The following is a 20200-nucleotide window of genomic DNA, read 5'->3' as shown; positions in this document are numbered from 1 at the left end:
TTTCTAATAACTTACAAGAAGGAATTATATAAATCAAAAGTATAAGTAATAAATCTGGAAGTATTACAATTCACAAACAACATGAGAAGTTTTCTTGACTACAAGTCATTGTTAACAATGTAGGCAAGTAAGCTATTCATGAACGTCGATAAAAGATAACCTCTTAATCATAAAGAATGAAGTCCAATTAAAAGTTATCTGGTAATTTATCGGCTAAGTGTTTCAACTTCTCGCCTGTAACGCGCATCATGCTCCATCCGACAATCTTCTTTGCTCCGGCTTTTTCATAAACATCAATAGCTTTCTGGTTCCAATCAAGAACAACCCAATCTAATCGTTTTCCTCCAATCCGTAAAGACTCACGGGCTAAATAAGAGAGTAAGAAGCTACCATATCCTTTACCACGATGTGTCGGTTGAATATACAAATCCTCCTAGTCAATATTAGAAAGTGCTCAAGAATAGAACTTGCAAAAATAAAAAGTAAAGCATACCAAATATATGCCAACCCGGCCGGTCCAGGTACTGTTAACATTGTTAATAATTTGACTCAAAAAAAACAGGTAGTAGTAAATGAACTTACCTAAAGTTTAGAAAGTATATTGCCATACCTACTGGCTTTTATAGGTTAGCATTGAAAGAAGTCGCAAACAGGATGAATATAAAGGGATCAGGTAAGGATGCTGACATAGATGCAAATATTCGACATACCTTTTCATTCTCCTCAACGAAAAGACAATAGGCTGTAGGATTTGAATTTTCGTTGAATCCAAAAACATTCAAAAGACTCTCTTCCGTAGCTTCTACTTGGTCTCTTGCTTCTTCAAAATCTGCAAACCATTAGTAAATACTCGAGACATGTATAGGTAACTGTCAATATACAACTTGTTCCCATCAAAATATTTAAGGCATTGTATCATTAAAAAGGACAAAACACATTCAATCAGCACATTCTTTATTCTGAGTATATACCCATTTTAAAGGAACCTGGTTTAGTAGCGCTACGTAGACAAAAACTTACCTGCGAGTTCAATGATGAACTGAATAACAGTTGAAATATCTTTGTTGGTAATGGGACGAACACGGACTGAATTGGTCATTTTGCTTTCCATACTGTTGGTTCAGGAAGACAGCAAATGCAGTAGAGAAAGGAATCGTAATTGTTATGACATGATGCTTATAATTCAGTAAAGGAGTGTTCAGTTTATACATAAAGAAATAAGTAACTTAAAATATGAACTGAAGCGTGTGATTCTAGAATATAGTGGTAATGCTTTACATAGCTATAAAAAGATAGAAGAAATTTACGAGATTATAAAAGCAAATAGCTAAAATAAGTGTATGACTTTTGAAAAAATTAAATTATAAAATAAGAGTTAAGGTATCAAATTTTTAGGTATACAATAACGAAAGATGACATTATTGGAACGAGATTAACATGGGCATTATTTTTAGAACTCATCATTTTTAAGAGGATCTCGTAACGGCCACTTCTCATATATGCGAGTGATTGTTTTGAAATCTTCAGCAGATAAACAAAAACTGGGTAGTTCCACGTCAACACCAGCATCTTGAATTGCAGGAATCAAATTCGTAGCGCCAGCACCAAGACGTTCAAGGGAATCTTTTAGTTTTCCTCTAGATGTGTATAATAGGCTTTTGATCACTTGTGTAAATAAAGATAATGAAAGACTATTGTCAAGGGGTTTAGAAGTAAGCTCCACTAAAATATGTCCATCATGAAGAGGCTCCATAAATTCTAAATCATCAGGAGGTTGAATTAATGGCTTGGGAACATCATGGGAATATTTCGATTTGGAAGAGCACCGTTTCATTAATCCATCATGAATAGACTGACTTCCTACAATCACTCTGGTATCTATAAATGCTTCACGGCGCACAGCCGTCATTGATCTATTCCGAAATCCTCGAGAGGTTAGAATGGTTATCGCCGGAGAGCGTGGAAGCCATAAAAGCACTCGGACTCTTCCATAATAACCAAGCCAATCTCGGCTTGCAAGGTACTCTACAACTTGAGAAGTAAACAAGAGTCCGTAATATTGAATAGGAATATGAGCAGCAAAAAGCAGTTCTCGATGTGTAGAAACAGCCTGTTCTGCTTCTGATTGCCGAGTAACCTGTAGAATACGGGATTCAATGAGCTCAGAGTATGTGTTCCACTTAAATCCTTCCTTTTCTATCAATTGCATCCTTCCATTTGTTTGACTAGATAGTTTTCGTAAAGGATCAAAAAATGTATCTCTAGATTCGAGGAGAATATGGTTTTTCGGTTGGAAGTAATTATACAAAGATGTAGACATAACACCTGCTCCAGGCGCCATTTCAACGATGGTCAAATTTGGGTTATATTGCTGTCTCAAATTACTAGCTTCCAACGCTTTATCCATCAAGTCTTGATTTATCAAGTACGAAGAAGTTTGAGGTTTATCCCTTCTACTGCTTTTAGCTAAAGGAACTCTTCCTGGATTTATGAAATTCCCTGCTTTCACATCATCATATTTTCGTTTGGGAAGCAACCGAAACGACATTCTAAGACCAAACACTTTCACTTATGCAACAAGGTAATGATATTTCTAAAACGCAAACCAATATAGAGACAAAATTAAAAGAATATAATATAACAATTTACCATAAGTTCTGAATCATTCTATTCTTCGGGTTTCATGTTCTTCACCACCAACGCTTGGAGAGGGTTAGTTGTTCTCATTGATCGTCTAGCTTTAGGATATCGTCCATGAATGTCAACTTCATTGACCTTAGGAATTCAATTTCTTTTTTACATTTCATTCAGTAAAACAAGGAAATTATTTAGGAAATACTTATTGAATTGCGAGATTTCTGTTTAGCATTACCTTTTTTTTCACTACTGAACGCAGAAATGTAATTTCATGGTATTTAGCTTATCGTTAAATAAGAAACAATAGCTTCGGCATAATGAATAATCAATTTAAAAAACGTGAAATAGAATATTAACAATTTTCATTATAGCTGCTTGTTTACTTTTTCGTACGTCTTTTATTTAGTTGTAATTTTTACACAAATTCGGTTGCATATGTTGTTTAGGTCTTCAAGATTGATAGTATAAAGGAAAAGGATGTTGCTTTAAACTAGTGAAAGCTACTGGTCAATACGGTGAATAAAATCAAAATACAAAATACAATAGACGTAACTTAGACCCTCCTATATACGTTGACAAAAATTTGCTGTATTGAAAAAGTGGAGGGAGACTAATATAATTCGTATTCAAGAAAATCATTGAAGAGTACAACATATAAATCTTAAGTTTCGAACAAGAACTCATTTAACAAGAGTCCTATGAAACCTTTTCATGCTGATATGGTTTAAAAGAACCTTCTTTCGTAAATTGCTAAGTGAAGAGTCGCTTAAAAATGAATACTTTTACCGCTCCAAGCAGCCATCATGCCCTCCTTTACAGCTTCAGATAAGGTAGGGTGGGCATGGCAAACACGAGCAACATCTTCAGCACTAGCACCATATTCGATGGCGAGAGTAGCTTCACCAATAAGTTCACCAGCCATTGGGCCGACGATGTGGCAGCCCAAGAGGCGGTCAGTTTCCGCATCAGCAATGACCTTAACCAAACCTTCGGCATCCATGTTTGTCTTGGCACGGGAGTTGGCCATGAAAGGGAAGGTACCGACCTTGTATTTCAAACCAGATTCCTTGGCTTGTTGCTCACTCATACCAACCCAGGCAACCTCGGGGTGAGTGTACATTACGGCTGGAATAGCATTGTAGTTGACATGTCCCTGGCCTTTAGCAATAAATTCAGCGGCAGCAATACCCTCGTCTTCAGCCTTATGAGCCAACATGGGTCCAAAAGTGGCATCACCAATGACACGAATATGGGGATGCTTGGTGCGGTATTCGCTGTCCATGATAACACGGTTGGCCTTATCCAATTCGACACCAATCTTTTCTAAACCGAGACCTTCAGTATAAGGGGTACGGCCAATAGCAACCAACAAGACATCTGCTTCCAACTTCTCGCGCTTGTTCTTCTTCATATCTTCAATTTCCATCTCCACGGCCTTACCATTGTCTTTAGCACTGAGCATCTTGGTGGAGGTCTTGAACTTAAGGCCTTGCTTGCCAATGATACGAGAGAATGCTTTAGAAATGTCTGTGTCCATAACACCACCAACAGATGGCATGAATTCAATAACAGTAACATCTGCTCCCAATCGAGACCAAACGCTTCCCATTTCCAAGCCGATGATACCACCACCTAAAACAGCCATTTTCTTAGGGACTTCAGGCAAAGACAAAGCTCCTGTAGAAGAAACAATTCTCTTTTCGTCAATTGTAATACCAGGGAATGCTTTTACTTCACTACCGGTAGCAATGATGAAGTTCTTGGCTTTAATTTGGCGGTCGGGGGCGCCTTGGATACCCTTTACTGAAAGAGTATTGGGATCTTCAAAAGAACCGGTACCCTTGGCATATTCAACCTTATTTTTCTTAAACAAAAACTCAATACCCGAAGTAAGAGACTTTACTGAGTCATCCTTAGCCTTCAACATTTGACCAATGTTAACCTTAGCATCTGAAACTTCGATACCACGGTGCTTCGTATCGTGAGTAATTGTATGGTAGATATGAGAGTTGTTTAACATGGCCTTAGAAGGGATACATCCTACGTTTAAGCAAGTACCGCCCAATGAACCACGCTTCTCAACACAAACAGTCTTTAATCCGAGTTGAGACCCACGGATGGCAGCAACATAACCACCTGGACCACCTCCAATAACACACAAGTCGTACTCGCTATTCTTGGATGGGCTGGAAGCGTAAAAGCGTCGGCTTAATGCCATATATATCGGAGCCCGAACACTTCCTTGAACGCCGGCATGTTTGACACGAAATATAAGAGATCGTGCTGCTGATGTTTTAAAAACCATGATTGCTAACAATGAAACACGTAACGCTTTGGTTTAAGCGTGTTTCCAATTTGTACAATGTGGGTGTTGGTAAGTTAGATATTCTTAGAACGGAGCTTAGTTACATTATCTACCTGGAGTAGATTACATTTGTTTAACGAAAATATAGAGAAAATAGTAATTTATTAATAAAAAAAAACATTTTAATTTCTATTTTCCTTTTGGAACTTGTATATTAAGGCTGTCTAGTAGTGTAGAAATGGGTCCACCATACGCATCGGGGTTGGCTTGAATTCCTTCTATAAGATTCTTAGCAAGATTTAAATCTATACCCAAGTCGGATGATTCGTCCTTCATTGATCCAGAGGACCCTTCTTTATTTCCTATCTTTTGCGACTTTAGTTCTTCATCCATGGCTTGCATGTACTCTCGCAAGTTCATATTCCCAGGCAATTCATCATCTGATGACTCCGAAGAAGTAGATTCCAATGCCGACGGATTTGCTTTCGTGTTAACGTCTGAAGAAGGCTCTTTGAGGATATTGAAAAATTTTGTCTCATCTAACTCAATCTCACCTTCGTTGGATTCAATAATATCACTGCTTTGGAAAATCCCATCCCGTTTCTCTGGGTCATAATGATACAGTTCTTCTTCATCATCTACTTCTTGGTTTTCAACACCATACAGGTCTGGTCGACCAGAAGAGGATTCTTCATCACTTTCCACGAATTCTTCAATTTTTGAAATTATGTCTTTAAGGTCCTGCTCATTAAAGTCTTCAGGTCTATTTCGTCGTGACGTATTCGGCGCCTGTTCATCGTCGGAGGAGACTGATCCCGTGGAGTCCAAATTCTCTTTTTCTGAGCCAAACTCCTCCAGATCTTTCATTCTATTATTCATCATGTCCTCCAGATCATCGGGATCTATGTTCATGAAATTGGTATTGTCATTAATAAGTGGTAATGCCTTCAATTCATTATCCGTTGGAAAAACTGCTCCCTCTAGACTTTTATCAATGTAACCTTTTGTTTCTTCTTGTTCATTAGAATTATAAAGAATTTCGAAACCGCAGGTAAGCTTCATACCTAGCTCAGCTCGGGTAAAAGCCGGCTCTTTTCCTTGTGATGGTAATAAAAAAGGCGCGAATTTTCGAGTTCGCTGCTGAGCCAGTTGAGCATATAATAACGGCGTAAAGTTTACAGTCATGGTAACAAGATCTTTTGGATAGAATTTTTTCATAGAGTCACATTTTTTCTCGGATATTGGATCTCGGTAATAGAAAGCAGTGACGGCTTTGCTGACAAGATGTTTATCTTTTTTTAACAGAAACGCAATTGATCTCGGTATAGTTATAACAGCTCGATGGTGGTTGTTTGCTGTTTCGGGATATTCCTGGAGTCTGAGTCGTATACTCCTGTTAACTTTCGGAGGGATATCGAAGTTTTCTCCAGTACTGATTTGTTGAATAGCTTCATTCCTAGATAAAGGTTTACATCTTTCATATGCTTGAAGATTTTCTTGATCGGGACATAGCAGAAGGACATTTCCATCATGGATCCATACACGATAATCTGAATTATCTTCGTCAATCCATTTTGGTAAAGAAAAAGCAGCCTCTATCAGCAGGAATTCTCCATCTGCATCTATAATTCTACAAAATGCATTTTTAATGCTTCGACTGGCCTCAAACAGAAGCCAAACGATCCACCACTCATCTGAAATGCAATCACCAAAATCCGTAGACCCAAAGAGACAATATATTCCACGAATCGTATCTTCTTTCAATGTAAATTTCTCGTTTTGCCATATACGATCATTGCCGTACGTTTCCATTAAATGTTCCAGCTGTAACTTAAATTGTCTGGCGCTTGACTTTTGTTCTTCTAAGGTTGAAGCACGGAATATCACAAGTACTCTACACTCATTTTGTCCTATGACTTCTTTATCAAAATCTGTAAATTCCATCGTACTATTCATCCCCAAGTCAAACCTTTGTTCGCTCAAATATTCTTGCAAGAAATGAATTTCGTTTGATGAATTCAACTTCTTACAAAATGAAATATTTAAAAAAAAAAAAAAAAGAATGTAAGAAAGGAACTTCAATAAATCTGATGGTGGTTCCTTATTTTTGAGATTTTTGCCAACTCATCTGGTCGCTATAGTACACTAAAAAACAACTCTAGTAGGATCGTGTTTGTAATAATTTTAATATCGAACTTTTCGTATGAAGATTTGATCCACTTACGGGTATAGATGCACAAAGAAAAGTTTGAGAAGCTTGGCTATTCAAAGAAAACTTTTGTAAGAATTTGTTTATTGCATACGATAAATTGGTTCCTACTTGTTACTCTTGTGTGACCTATTAGTCAATTAATAAAAAACGAAGTAGAAAATGTAGTCAGTCCTTTTACTGAGCTTTAATGAAGTCAGTCGTTTTCGTTCCTTAGCCGTAATTTGTTTTATAGATTGCTACATTTCGGTATATACTTTTGTATAGTGGAACGAGATTTATGAGACGAGTATCTTCGTAAACAAACGAGCAACGCTTTTCCAATACTTTAAATTATTTTAGAAAGAGGTATTCATGGGAATTTTGGTAAATTTAATTAAAAAGCTCTGAAGGTACTTCATAGAATCTTATGTCAACTGTGAAATTGCGGAAAGGGAAAATCGAAAATGAGTGTAATAACTAGGCTTCAATCTAGCCTGGTACCCTTTATTAGCAGACATCTATTGTTCTTTCAAATTATATGTACACTAATTGGCACCTTTTATATCTTCCTACTTCCATCGGAGCAATTCTCGAAAAACTTACGTGTGTCGGAAAACGCCTTACTTCCTGGACAAGTCAATACATACTTTGGAAATGAAAATACAAAGACAATGAGGGCAGCTCTTTCGCTTGTTCGCGACTGGTCAAACAAAGATGAAGCCAAAGAGTGGAACCCGATATTTCATGATCTAGAGACCATATTTACGACTATGGGAATGGCTGTTCAAAGACAAAATTATACAACTCGCCTTTTTGAAAAGCATTATGAGGGCTCAAACTTCTATACGGTACTCCGGTCTCCTAGAGCGGATGCAACTGAGTCTCTCTTATTGTGCGTTCCTTGGAAGGATTATGACGGTCACTATAATGAAGCAGGGCTCGCTCTTGCTATCAGTTTAATGAAATACTTTCAAGGTTGGTCTTTATGGTCTAAAGATATTATTCTTCTCGTTCCAGATCATCCAGTCTCGGGAACTTCTGCATTTTTGTCTGCATACCACGATCAAACACCGTTCGCCTATACCATAGACAGTCTTCGATTCAAAGCAGGTACTATTCAGGCTGCACTAGCTATGGAACTTCCAAGGAAAGGACACAATAATGATGTGGCAGAAATATTGTATCAAGCCACGAATGGTCAATTGCCAAATTTGGACCTATTTAATGCTGTAGCAAAGATTTTTATGTCTAGCTTTATGTACTCTCTTAAATTACAGGGTAATGTCTACGACCCGTATACGTCTTCCGATTACAGCAGTAAATTGAAGGCGCTTTCTCGAAGTATGGTATCACAGGCGGTGTCAAACTTAACAAACGCTCATTCCCTCTTTCCAAAATACAAGATTGATGCTGTAACAGTACGAATTGATGCTGGAGATCCATTTACTTTTGATATGACTAGATGTGGACAAGCTATTGAAAGTAGCTTTCGATCCCTCAATAATTTGTTAGAGCATTTGCATCAATCTTACTTCTTCTATTTTTTGCTAAATCAATTTACCTTTGTTAGCATTGGTGATTATATGCCGGCTGCGTTACTAATCGCTGCGAGTTTGATGATTGGGGGATACCGACATTGGATGTCTCATCCTAAACATTTGAATCTGTGGAAGCCATTTTGTTTGTGGCTGCTCAACATGGGCACATCGTTTATTTTCATGTGCACCAGTTTTCTCTCAAAAGATGCACGAAATTCAGTTGCCTTAGTAGTAGCCTACGCAGTTGCTTCTATCGGTTTATATTGGTTATTCCAACCCAGCCGTCGACAGGCGCAGTTGACGCTTGCTTATTCACTAATGTCAAAATCTCTTCTTTTGACCACTGTGAGCACTTTGAATTTCTCACTTGCTTATTTCATTGGACTTTGGCTTACTTTCATACAGTTTATTTCATTTTCTTTTCCTCGATTTTTATTATATCCTGTTATAAGTTGCGTTTTCCTTGCTCCCGTCCTTTTTCCACTTTTTATCGAAAAAGTATTTCAGTATCCTTTTAATTCTTGGTTTGATTCATGTGTCCTCTACAGTTCGTGGTTAATGCCTTTTTCATACACTGCATTATTATTCTGTGATGTACCGTGGGCCATTCAATACATCTTAACTGATATCCGAAAAGCGAAACTTCATGGAGTTTGATGGATTCGCTATTACTTCTTGGAAGACTAATTTAATCAGTTGTAGTAGACGTGTTTGATAATTTTCACTTTCGAACGACTTGTTGAGCTTTTAGACTAGTTATGTATGCTGTCGAATAAAAAAAAAAGGAAAACAAAAAAGTAAGTAGAAATAATAATGGGAAAAACAAAATAATATACATAACTTCACATTTATGTAAGTAAACAAAACACTTTTTATGTAACAGCGAACATGCATCATAAGAAACTAAATCAGACAGTTATATTTCGTAAAAAATGGTACAAAAAGGAAAGAATACAATATCCACCACATTGCTCTTGTAGATTCTTGAACCGAATTAGGCATAGAGGAGGTATTTGCTGGTTTCCTGGTATTAATCGATAGAAATCGTCATTGACTTGATGTCCAAGTATTCGGATATGCCATGTTGACTACCTTCACGACCATAGCCGCTTTCCTTGACACCGCCAAATGGTGAAAGCACATCGGAAACAGCACCCGTGTTACAGCCTACCATACCAACCTCTAAGGCTTCGGCAACTCGAAAGACACGAGAAATATCTTTAGAAAACAGATAACCAGCTAAGCCTACAGGTGTACTGTTAGCGTGTTTAAGGACCTCCTCCTCGGTAGAGAATTTGAAGAGGGCACAAACAGGTCCAAAAGTCTCCTCCTGAGCAATGAGCATGTTATATTTTGCGTCTACGAGAACGGTGGGATGGAAATAGCAAGGACCCATTTCATACGCGACGGATCCACCAGTCAAAGCGGTAGCGCCTTTGTTGAGGGCATCGTCAACATGCTCTTGTACCTTGTGGACAGCCTTACGACTGACAAGGGGTCCGTGAGTTACGCCCTCATCAAGCCCGTAACCAAGTTGGAATTTGGAGACGCGATCATATACAAGCTGGACGAATTGTGTATAAACGTTAGAATGAACAAATATACGATTGGCGCAAACACAAGTCTGTCCGCTACCACGGAATTTACAAGCGATTAAAGCATCGGCAGCCTTTTCCAAGTCGGCGTCTTCAAACACAATAAAAGGAGCATTACCACCGAGCTCAAGAGAGAGCTTTTTGAGTGTTGAGGAAGACTGCTTAGTGAGAATTTTGCCAACATTTGTGGAACCTGTAAATGACACTTTGCGAATAAGAGGATTGGTGGTCAATTCAAGGCCATGTTCAGCGGGTGAGTTGGAGGTGACCATATTTATAACGCCTGGTGGAACTCCAGCACGTTCAGCTAGTTTGGCAAGTGCAATAGCTGAAAAGGGGGTCTCTGCTGCTGGACGGATGACCATCGTACATCCAGCAGCCAATGCAGCACCTACTTTGCGAGTAATCATGGCGGCGGGAAAGTTCCATGGAGTAATAATTCCAACAACGCCAACGGGTTGTTTAATTGTCAATATACGATTGTTTGGTACCGAAGCCATGTGGGAATCACCATTGATGCGAAGTGCTTCACCTGCAAACCAGTCGAGAAAGTTTGCAGCATATACCACTTCGCCTCTGGAATCTGCTAACGATTTTCCATTTTCCAGTGTCATCATAGTCGCCAAGTCATCAGCGTTTTCCAGTATCAATTCATACCAGCGGCGCAAAATAGCTGCTCGCTCCCTCACAGAACTATGGCGGTACTTTTGGAAAGCCGTATGTGCAATCTCAATTGCCTCTCGAGTTTCTTCCACAGCCATATCAGTCACCGATGCAAGGACTCGATTACGACCAGGGTCTTCTACATCAAACACCTGGCCAGAGGATGCAACTACCCATTTACCTCCAATAAAGCTACGTGCCGGTTGCACTTTCAAATCAAACAATTCGACATCTTTAACTTTAGTAATCCATTCTGGGTTGGTCATTTTGCTTATTTCTCTTTTTCCGCTAAATTTACCGAAATTTTTCAAGTAATTCTCTCTGTAAATTCCTTTACTATAGTTTCTTTCGAATGAAATTCCTCCCACTAGACGGATTTTCTTTGTGTAAGAAATTATTCGATTTCCTCTATTAGTTATTGGTTCTGTTCTGTCTGCTAAGGACGTTTTTTCTCTCACTTGGACTGCCCATCTCTTGCTATTTATAAATGATCTTCCCACTTGTATGGGCTTTATCACATCTTTCGGTTTCATATCCAGATACCTTGATTTGTAGATTTCAATCTCTCCTGTAGACAGGAATCATCTCTTTTACCCATTTCTTATCTCGCGCTGCGCGACGCAATTTTCCTATTGCTTTCGTCCCTTACGCACACTTGACCTCATTCCCTTTTTGGTGGTGTCCTCCCTTTGTTTATGTATTTACCGAGTTTGAATTAATTATCCTTATTCTATATTACTATTCTCTTTGTGGCTCTTTATTCTTCATTTACCTGATAGCTCCTTACAACTCGCTTTCTTGCAATTACCATCCTCCCTTCTTGATGGCAGGTACTTGTTCCTAATGATAGCTACAAGACGGACGGACAAACAAGTAATAGAGAATTTCACATTTATCATTGCAAAATTTATTTCATAACAATCAAACTATATAAAAAAGAATAAATAGCATTTAAGAAAAACGAAAGTAAAAAGTTAAAAAAAAAGATCAAAAGAAATAAAAAGGGTCAAGCTGAAAAAGGAAAGGACTGCAGTATGTAGAAGGGTTTCATACTTCACTCAGTTCTTCGTACATAAGGTTATCATACTAAAAGAAATATCGAAAGTTTAAAAGAATTAACAGAACATTTGCGCTTGTTCTCAACTCAGCGTCTAGTTTTTTTTCCCATTTCCGCAACGCTTAGAAATGGTTTAGTCGGCAAACATACTTATTGCCCATTATTATCGAAGCAATAACAAAATTATTACGGGTGCATACAACCTTCCAACTACATACGCAACACCGGATCTTTGCGCATGGATTCACCGATCATAAGTGACCTAAGTATTATCGTCTTTTACTAAACTTAGTAAAAGACAAACTTGGCGGAACCATGAGTAACACCAACAGTACAACCATTAGAACCGTTGCCAAATGAACCGTTCTCAAAGACACAGTCACCGCTAACTGTAGCACCATCATCACCAACAATTTTAACATTGTAGTTAGCCTTTTGTTGAGTCAAGGGGTTTTGGAAAATAGACAACCAGGTAATTCCATCAGTCATACCAGCACCAAAGACAAGAGGTGCCCAGTTACCAAAGTCATCATTTTGGTTACCCCATTGGCAACCCTTTTCAGCAGAATAACCAGCCTTGTTGACATAGAATTGAGCAGAGGTACCCATTCCGCGCCAGTGGAAGTAGTTGTTGTTGTCAGTAACAGTCAAGGGAGAAGAAGCGCCACCATCTACAAAAGTGGGAATGACCATGTTCTCACTACCGGGATAGTCAGTTTGGCAGATAGCAACACCTTGACCCAAGTTATTTTGAACGGAGGCAGATCCGAGACCTTGTTCACACAGGGAATTCTTGTTAGTGTTTGTACGGTGAAGCTTTCCATTCTTGCAGATCAAGCCACCGCGGGTTTCACCATCAGAAGGTTGTTCAGAGGGCCATTGAGTCTTCATCATACCAGGTTTGCAAGCATATGAGCAGTAGGCACCTTCGGTACAATGGCTTCCGGCACCATCGCCAATTTGGATACCAGTGTAACCACCGAGTCCAAGATAATCGAGGGCAACAACACCTTCTTGGTCAGAAGGAAAGCTAGAGCAATCATAAACACCGTCTTGGAAGCTAGAAGAACCACCAGTACTGCTAGGGGAAGCAGCAGAAGAAGTGGTGGAAGAAGCACCGTTGCTAGTGCTGGAAGAACTAGTAGGAGTAATAGTAGCAGAAGAGGAAGTAGGGCTAACTTCAGATGATCCTCCTGCAACAACAGTCGTATAGGCCACTACTTGAGAGGTAACAACCTTCTCATCACGCTTGTGGTGTAAGTGATGGGGATGACGGAAAGGGGCAGCCAAGGCACCTCCAAAAAAGAGAACAGCAGTAACAGTTTCAAAGAAACGCATATTTAAGACTATACAAAAACGAAGGTAGTAGTTTCTATTTTTTTTTCTTTACAAAAGATTGTAAGACAGTATATAAACAAAAGAGGGTATAGTATAAAACAGGGGAGGGTATATTAAGGAACTATATTTAGCCCTTCAGTCAAGATCCCTTTCAAGGTGTTTGGTACAGGGAAGGTTGCAGGCCAGGTGGCTGGCTTATTTGAATCTGGGCAGTCACGCAGCTTAGCTTTGTGACTGGTATGAGGTATGGTTCGATCGACCAATGAAGCTTTCTTTGTTAAGTGAGAGGCAACGCGTTATACTTTGGCAAATCTCGTTAATTAAAGTGTAAACAAATAAACAAAAGAAATAGCTTTTAAAATTTGATTAGGAAGTACTGAAATTTTTAATGTTAAGAGAATTACTATCCAAAGAGTTATGAAGCGTGTCAATTTTGAGGGAAAAAAATGCGAGTCGTTCAAATCCAACAACTTTTATCGACTATTCGTTCCTAAAGATTTCACCATTTTTTGAAGATACGAGTGCCTGTTAATAATGTTTTAGGAGCTTGTATTGCTATTTTAGAAATATAAAAATAAAAGTTATTAGCAGGTTTATTTCCAGAAATCTTTACTTTTCTAATCATTATTACGGATGGGTATTAGAACCAAGTTCTGGAAAAAAATGAACTAATAAGGTCGTACTGGGAATCGAACCCAGGTCTCGAGAATCAAAATCTCATGTGCTAGCCATTACACCATACAACCAGTCTGACTATGAATGAAAGTATAATTTATATATAGAACTTTCGAAATGAATTTATGTAAACTTGACGGGTTTCCTGCTTAAAGTCTGAACATTATTGTATAAGAAATCACAGAACTTGCCATACAATTTCGATATTATACAGCTTATAGATACAGTTTGCAAAGAATATACGTGATATATGTTTTTGTAGTTTAAATGAGACAAAAAAAGTTACAAGAGCTATAACAATTAAGCCAGAAAGCCTCATTCGGCCATTGCAATAAACAAAATATGGAAAAATCTATGACAAGAACACAAGAATATTTACTTTTTTCTCATATAGTAAGAGAATTCTTAAAAAAAATGAAAAGAAAAAGGAGGGAAAAGAAAAATAGATGGGAATTCCTTTTGTAAATAATCCGCACTAGTACAGAAAAACAGATCGTCATTATGTGAGACACTTCAAAGAAACGAGAAAACTGCTCTGTTTATATAAATCTAAACAAACTAAGAAGTCTATTGCTTTACCTATTAGACATTGTTAATGTAAAAGAAAGTTATATATATGTATAATTTAGTTTGCTGGTACTTAAGATTTTTGAAGCAAATTCCGATCGTTATCGTCACTCTTTGAGTAACGTTCAGCAGAAAGGGAACTATTCTTACGATCATGATAAAGTGAATTAACATGATGTTCAATGAGTGCAAAGAAATAAAACAAAAATCAAGAAGAAAAAGCCTACGGCATCCCGGATTCCCATGTTGTCTCCAACCATAGTACTAACGAGACCCTCAGACGCTTAACTGCAGTGATCGGACGGGAACTGGTGTTTTCGCCTAGGTGTGGCCGTAGACATTACAATGTGTAAGTAAAAGTATAGTATTTGTATTTGTAGTGGGTATTCATCATCTCAGATTTTACAAAGTTGATAGAGGATGGTTTTGATACTTACAAGATTAAAGCACACTGTTTTTCTCTTTTCTAGCTATTCACATTGTGCTAAATTGTCGTTGAGGTGTGAGACCAAATGTCTGAATTTATAGCAGTTGACGAAGCTGTAGTTGAGAAGTAAATTATTAAACTACATTAGTTGAAACGGCCAATCTGAATACGTCCAGCTTTGAATTAGAAACTAGTTGATTATTTTGCAAAATTATCGTCATAACAACTAAATGATCATTAAAAAGGTCGCTTTAACAAGGATGTTCGTCAGAAAGAAAACGAACGATTCATAAATAACACTATTGCGAGACGAATTCTTAGATTCATAAAAGAGTGAACGTGAAAAGCAATCCAACCTGCCGAATGAAGCTGTGCTTACTTTTGTGGACAAGAATGCAGAAACTCGAGGGATTGCAATTGATATGAATGCTTCCAAGGAAAATGTGATTTATAGGAGGGATGGAAAAGATTCGTTAAAACTCAAACTTCAGCGCTTTGCTCAGCAAGAGGTTGAAGCTCAATTTCCTCGTTACGAGGTGCTTCATTTTCTGGATCTGTCGGTCCTAATTAGGTTAATCAGGTGCTAAGAAAAGAAAAAAAGTTATAATAAAGAGTACATACGAACATAATTCGCAGCATTTCTTATGCTGTTTCCCATGCCGTTTCCTATGCTTCCCATGCCGTATCCTATGCTTCCCATGCCGTATCCTAAATCAGCAATGAATATTCGAAGTTGTCGCGTATCCGTCGTACCTAGAACAGTTAGAATATTTCGCAGATTAAAAGACATACTCCAAAATAAAAAAACACGGCAACGTTAACAATGCAGACACCATAGAAAGCAATATCGTTCATCTTTTCAAATCCTATTATTTTCTTTACATTACGATAGACGACGAAACCAACGACATTCAGAGAAGCCGTACATATTACTGCGACACACATGTTGGGCAGTACACTACAAATTTGCGAGAACAAATAGGACAGCACTCTACCAGTTTGCTTGAACCATTCTTTAGGATATTGAGACATTGCTAATAGTTAGTAAAAATAAAGATAGCACTAACTTACAATAGAGAAATAATGATATCGCTCCAATAAATCCGCCAAAAAGTCCCCAAAAGTCTTGTGTCCTCACAGGAACCTTGAAATAAAAGAACATTACGAGAAGAATACCATAAGCCCCAATGTACCCAAGAGACGCAAAAAAAAAGAAGATATTCGCTGAAACCCACTTTGAATATGTCGAATCCGACCCAATATTGTTAGTGGACTCTTGGGCAGAATGCTGAGTGGATCCATCAGCCATTTCTAAATCAATAAATTTGTTCGGAGCTAATGAATGTATTAGTAACTGAAGTTTTCGTTGTTTACCAGAGGATGGAGGCGTTCGTCCTGTTGTTGACAATCGTCGACAAGTTTAAAATAGGATTCCTCAGTAATAACTCTCAATAACAAACACCATTACCTTTCTATTTCAATAAATCGTACCTGAATATGGAGGAGGCGTACTATCTGCAGAATGCGTGTCTAACTTTTCATCAGTGAGCGTTTTTAAGGACTCTTCAGAGTCTGAAACAGAGGTGTATTTATTCTTCATGGTTACAATGCCACGTTAAATCGAAAACTAACACCTGCAGTTGCAATCTAAACGAAATCAACTAGAATCACCAACAAAAGTTCTTCAAGAGTTGGTTCCAATTGGTGCAGAGTCTTCAAAAATAGGAATTGGAGCTTGTTCCAAAAAGCAACCAAATTTTACAGCTGAACTTTTTCTTTAAAACCGAAGATGAAAAGTTTGAAAAAATCTTGGTAATGGCTTTTCGCATGTTTCAATTTCATAAAGCAGCGACATTATGTCACTGACTGGTCACAACCTCGTTACGCTTATTTTACTTTCGTTTTTCACTGTGGCTATAGTTATGGTATAATTCAAACGAAGCTTGAATTACAAAAAGTAAACAAAAGGACCTATCCAACAATAAAACCATGTTGCGTACTTTCGAATAGTATGTATACAAGAAGTAAAATAAAATATTATTTATTGAAAGGTAAGTGATTTGGGTTAACAGTTTCAAGGAAAAGTTCAGCAATAAACCATTGACATCACAGTTCTCGTAGCCTTTCTTTTAGTAATCGAATATCGGTCGAAAGTACTAAAAACAAAGAAAAATCGTACTTACGAAAAAAGGGGTTTCTTATTTTAATTACACGATAGAAACAAATAAAGGCAATTTTAGAGAGGCCATCATTTATTTACAATTACAATAAGCATAAAATGACGTACGCCTCGCCTCTTAGCTGTCGCTTAATGGAACAAAGACGGTGATGACAGCTATATAGCTGCAAACCTTTGGTCTTTGCCATTGTGGGCTCGACTTATGTAGTTGGGAGTTACTACAAAATAGATTTATTCCAAGCTTATTGCTCGTATCAAATGTATACTACTGTCCTGAAAGATTTGAGATGAATTGGATGTTTCTAAAGATTCGAGTAGGTTATGGAAGATTTGAAGATCAGGCTGTTTTATTTATGTACAAAAGAGGATGACTGACTGGAAGAACAAATACAAGCAATTTGAAGATGCTGATTCAGCCAAGATTCAAGATTCCTCACTTAAGCTTTCATGCCACTTCTGACGATGATGTGTCACAGTACGATAAAAAATTTAAGAATTAGACGACTTGGAAAGGGGTTATGTTATGCTTGTCCGTACTCAGAAAGCAGACACCGAGAAACGGCCATCCAACGCGAGGAAGTGGATTACAAAACTTACTGACATGTCCTCACGACATTATCATGTTTGAATTTCTGATCGGTTAAAATTGAAAGAATCCTAAAGGACAACGTAGGCAGGAGAGAGAGAATGAATCTAGCTATCTTAGTATTGTCTCAAGACGTATTTTCTTTAGAAAATACGAATAAACCTGTGCGTATTCGTAAATGGAAAGCTAAAACAAAGTGCATATCTTTCAATGTTACGGCAAGATATAATGTTATGGATGAAACAGGAAACCAAATTGAATAATCCCAGAAAGACCGTATTTTCGACTGATATATGAACATGAACAGTGTACGGAAAAGGAAGGAAAAACATTTAAACTATACTATTAATGCTTTACAAAAAGAAAGATGATAAAATTCGATTTCTGGCTACAGTTGATATAGCACTTTAACACAAGAACCTGGTGGGATGTGCTCCCTCCTGAATCGCGATCCGCTACTAAAGAGCATATAATTATTTCTATAATTTGTTCTTAGTGCAGATTTGTGCTTATCCAAAACGATATCATATCAATTTCGATTTATCCATGAAAACAAATGTATAGTCCCGTATCTTTCGTAATGGTCAACGATCATGGGCATTACCACTATCCAGTATCGACATTTTCAAAATGAAAAAAAAAAACTAACTAACTGCTGTTCCTGATCTAAATTTAACCATAAGTAGAATGGCCATCTCGCAATTGACAGCAACCTTACCAGTATCTCTTTCTTCACAACCAATTCGACTTTTAATGTCATAAAACTAAGTATTTTCTCAAATTGTGTAGTATAAGAATGTAAGATCATACATCGTAGTCCAATATGTTCTAGCACAACTACGATCCTTTAGCATTCAAAATTTGTTTTTTAATACCTGAGATATTATTCGAAACCGGTACAAGTAAAATAAGAGCTTAAAAATATATTTACCCATTCCCCTTTGAAAAAGCTCCCAATTATAGACTTGTGTTTGTATCCTGCAAACATCGAGAACTAAACGTCTGCGAATTCGCTACCGTACTTGGCTGAAGAAAACAACATCGTTTTTTCTCAAAATTAAAAAAGAAAAGAATTTATTTTATAGTCTTTTAACACTCAGAAATTCTTGAAAGCGAGTAGTGACATCGTGGTTAGAGAAAGCAAAATTATCCCCCGAAAAAAACATACATAGGAAAACCAGCACATATACGAACTCCAGTTTCTGATAACCTTTATCCCATCTTAAATTTGTAGTTATTAAAAGAATTTTTTGGAAACTAAAGATTTTACCCTTGAACTCAGGTATCGAAGGTTTATATTTCTCTTCTCTGGACCCGAAATGCTTTCATCTTCAATTTAAAGAGCACAACTAATAATAAAAGTATCTCTTAAAATTTGGTCATTCATCCACAGAAAACTCTATCCAATTTGGTTATTTGTTTCATTACGAATCGGTCTACTTTTATTACCTTCATTATAGTTACAAGGAGCAAAAAAAAATTCTTATTAATATTCTTTGTTGAGCTTTATTTCAATATGACCGGGAGAGTGTTTGTTCTCCCTCAAAATTCCGCTAGTCAACAGCTGGTAGAACTCTTCCATCCCGTTACCAAACATGCATTCAGATATCTATTGACATCTGACGAATTATTACATGTCTTAAAGGTAGGCGATTCTACTCAACAACGTTCTTGGTTCATAGGAGATCGTGTTGTCTCCGATGGGCATATATATATATGCACTCCAGTGGATTTGGTAGTTTTTCTGCTTCCTCTGCTGCAAGAGTTGACTTGGAATCGAAGATTTGAACCTTGCCGTTTCGTATCCTTTGATGATATATTCGATCATTTTATTTCCCAAGGAGCTCATTATTCCCGGGTTGGTGAAATTCTTGTCTCGAAAATAGAACATACGCTGCAAAGAATATGCAAAATAAATGAAGCAGTGGGCTCATTACCAAAAACATATCAATTGGATAAAGATGCGGTCATCCAAATGCTTCATCGGAAACTAGTAATTGCGCAGGAAAACCTACCGCAAAGTGTAATACGTGAATTGAATCACCAACTAGCACCATTGGACTTGGAAAGCCCTATCCCTGAAGAAATGTTTCATCTGGCATGTAAAGAGCATGCTGCATATTTTGTTTTGGAAGACTTCCCCGAAGATTGGTTCAACCGAATAATCTGTGGGCAGAAAGAATTCTTACCATTGCATACATACGTAGAACAACTTGGTGAAGAACGAAGAAAAAAGAGAGAAAAAGAAGAAATGTTAGTTTCAAGGAAACGGCCGCTTGGTGTTAATAATGATTCTAATGCCGTGAAACCATCTACAAAAAATAATGGGAATAAGAAGTCTAAACAGTTCTCTGGAGAAGGAATGGCAAAAATATCTTCCTTTTTTCAAAAAAAATAAGATGCCGCCTAAATTATTGCCTTGATGCTCCTTCTAACTGCTTC

At 37.6% G+C, this 20200-nt stretch overlaps 9 protein-coding genes and 2 non-coding genes across 11 annotated transcripts; 2 read left to right on the top strand and 9 right to left on the bottom strand.

The window, feature by feature from the left end:
* Positions 1-187: 187 nt before the first annotated feature.
* Positions 188-1099, bottom strand: SOCG_01498 (uncharacterized protein; the record flags this gene model as incomplete). The annotated part of the gene is made up of 5 exons (XM_013164451.1): positions 188-433; positions 494-524; positions 583-617; positions 711-829; positions 1021-1099. 5 exons carry the CDS (start codon positions 1097-1099, stop codon positions 188-190), a joined length of 510 nt encoding a protein of 169 aa, XP_013019905.1.
* A 240-nt stretch (positions 1100-1339) lies between these two features.
* On the bottom strand, positions 1340-3156 carry SOCG_01497 (RNA polymerase specificity factor). The gene has a single exon (XM_013164450.1). The coding sequence runs from the start codon at positions 2546-2548 to the stop codon at positions 1451-1453; it is 1098 nt and encodes a 365-aa protein (XP_013019904.1). The 5' UTR covers positions 2549-3156; the 3' UTR covers positions 1340-1450.
* Positions 3123-5061, bottom strand: SOCG_01496 (dihydrolipoamide dehydrogenase Dld1). Its single transcript, XM_013164449.1, has one exon. It carries the CDS (start codon positions 4940-4942, stop codon positions 3404-3406), a length of 1539 nt encoding a protein of 512 aa, XP_013019903.1. The 5' UTR covers positions 4943-5061; the 3' UTR covers positions 3123-3403.
* Positions 5062-5085: 24 nt separating this feature from the next.
* On the bottom strand, positions 5086-7241 carry SOCG_01495 (SGT1 family transcriptional regulator Sgt1). The gene has a single exon (XM_013164448.1). The coding sequence runs from the start codon at positions 6896-6898 to the stop codon at positions 5132-5134; it is 1767 nt and encodes a 588-aa protein (XP_013019902.1). The 5' UTR covers positions 6899-7241; the 3' UTR covers positions 5086-5131.
* Positions 7242-7395: 154 nt separating this feature from the next.
* Positions 7396-9466, top strand: SOCG_01494 (GPI-anchor transamidase complex subunit Gaa1). The gene has a single exon (XM_013164447.1). The coding sequence runs from the start codon at positions 7598-7600 to the stop codon at positions 9326-9328; it is 1731 nt and encodes a 576-aa protein (XP_013019901.1). The 5' UTR covers positions 7396-7597; the 3' UTR covers positions 9329-9466.
* Positions 9467-9701: 235 nt separating this feature from the next.
* Positions 9702-11195, bottom strand: SOCG_01493 (succinate-semialdehyde dehydrogenase; the record flags this gene model as incomplete). Its single annotated transcript, XM_013164446.1, has 1 exon — positions 9702-11195. The coding sequence occupies one exon, from the start codon at positions 11193-11195 to the stop codon at positions 9702-9704; it is 1494 nt and encodes a 497-aa protein (XP_013019900.1).
* Positions 11196-11755: 560 nt separating this feature from the next.
* SOCG_01492 (cell wall protein Psu1) lies at positions 11756-13463 on the bottom strand. The gene has a single exon (XM_013164445.1). It carries the CDS (start codon positions 13322-13324, stop codon positions 12275-12277), a length of 1050 nt encoding a protein of 349 aa, XP_013019899.1. The 5' UTR covers positions 13325-13463; the 3' UTR covers positions 11756-12274.
* Positions 13464-13998: 535 nt separating this feature from the next.
* Positions 13999-14070, bottom strand: SOCG_16412. Its single transcript has one exon. It is a non-coding gene; the product is annotated as a tRNA-Gln (tRNA).
* Positions 14071-14786: 716 nt separating this feature from the next.
* On the bottom strand, positions 14787-14901 carry SOCG_16411. The gene has a single exon (XR_001203034.1). It is a non-coding gene; the product is annotated as a 5S ribosomal RNA (ribosomal RNA).
* A 198-nt stretch (positions 14902-15099) lies between these two features.
* On the bottom strand, positions 15100-16823 carry SOCG_01491 (uncharacterized protein). The gene is made up of 5 exons (XM_013164444.1): positions 16485-16823; positions 16065-16328; positions 15881-16027; positions 15615-15746; positions 15100-15556 (listed from the first exon to the last, which is right to left on the bottom strand). Exons 1-5 carry the CDS (start codon positions 16591-16593, stop codon positions 15474-15476), a joined length of 735 nt encoding a protein of 244 aa, XP_013019898.1. The 5' UTR covers positions 16594-16823; the 3' UTR covers positions 15100-15473.
* Positions 16824-19274: 2451 nt separating this feature from the next.
* Positions 19275-20156, top strand: SOCG_01490 (ribonuclease H2 complex subunit; the record flags this gene model as incomplete). Its single annotated transcript, XM_013164443.1, has 1 exon — positions 19275-20156. One exon carries the CDS (start codon positions 19275-19277, stop codon positions 20154-20156), a length of 882 nt encoding a protein of 293 aa, XP_013019897.1.
* Positions 20157-20200: the final 44 nt, after the last annotated feature.

This window comes from Schizosaccharomyces octosporus (assembly GCF_000150505.1).
Source record: "Schizosaccharomyces octosporus yFS286 unplaced genomic scaffold supercont6.3, whole genome shotgun sequence".
NCBI lineage: Eukaryota > Fungi > Ascomycota > Schizosaccharomycetes > Schizosaccharomycetales > Schizosaccharomycetaceae > Schizosaccharomyces > Schizosaccharomyces octosporus.
The sequence above is the reverse complement of the archived record's forward strand: the minus strand, read 5'-3'. Positions and strand labels throughout refer to the sequence as shown.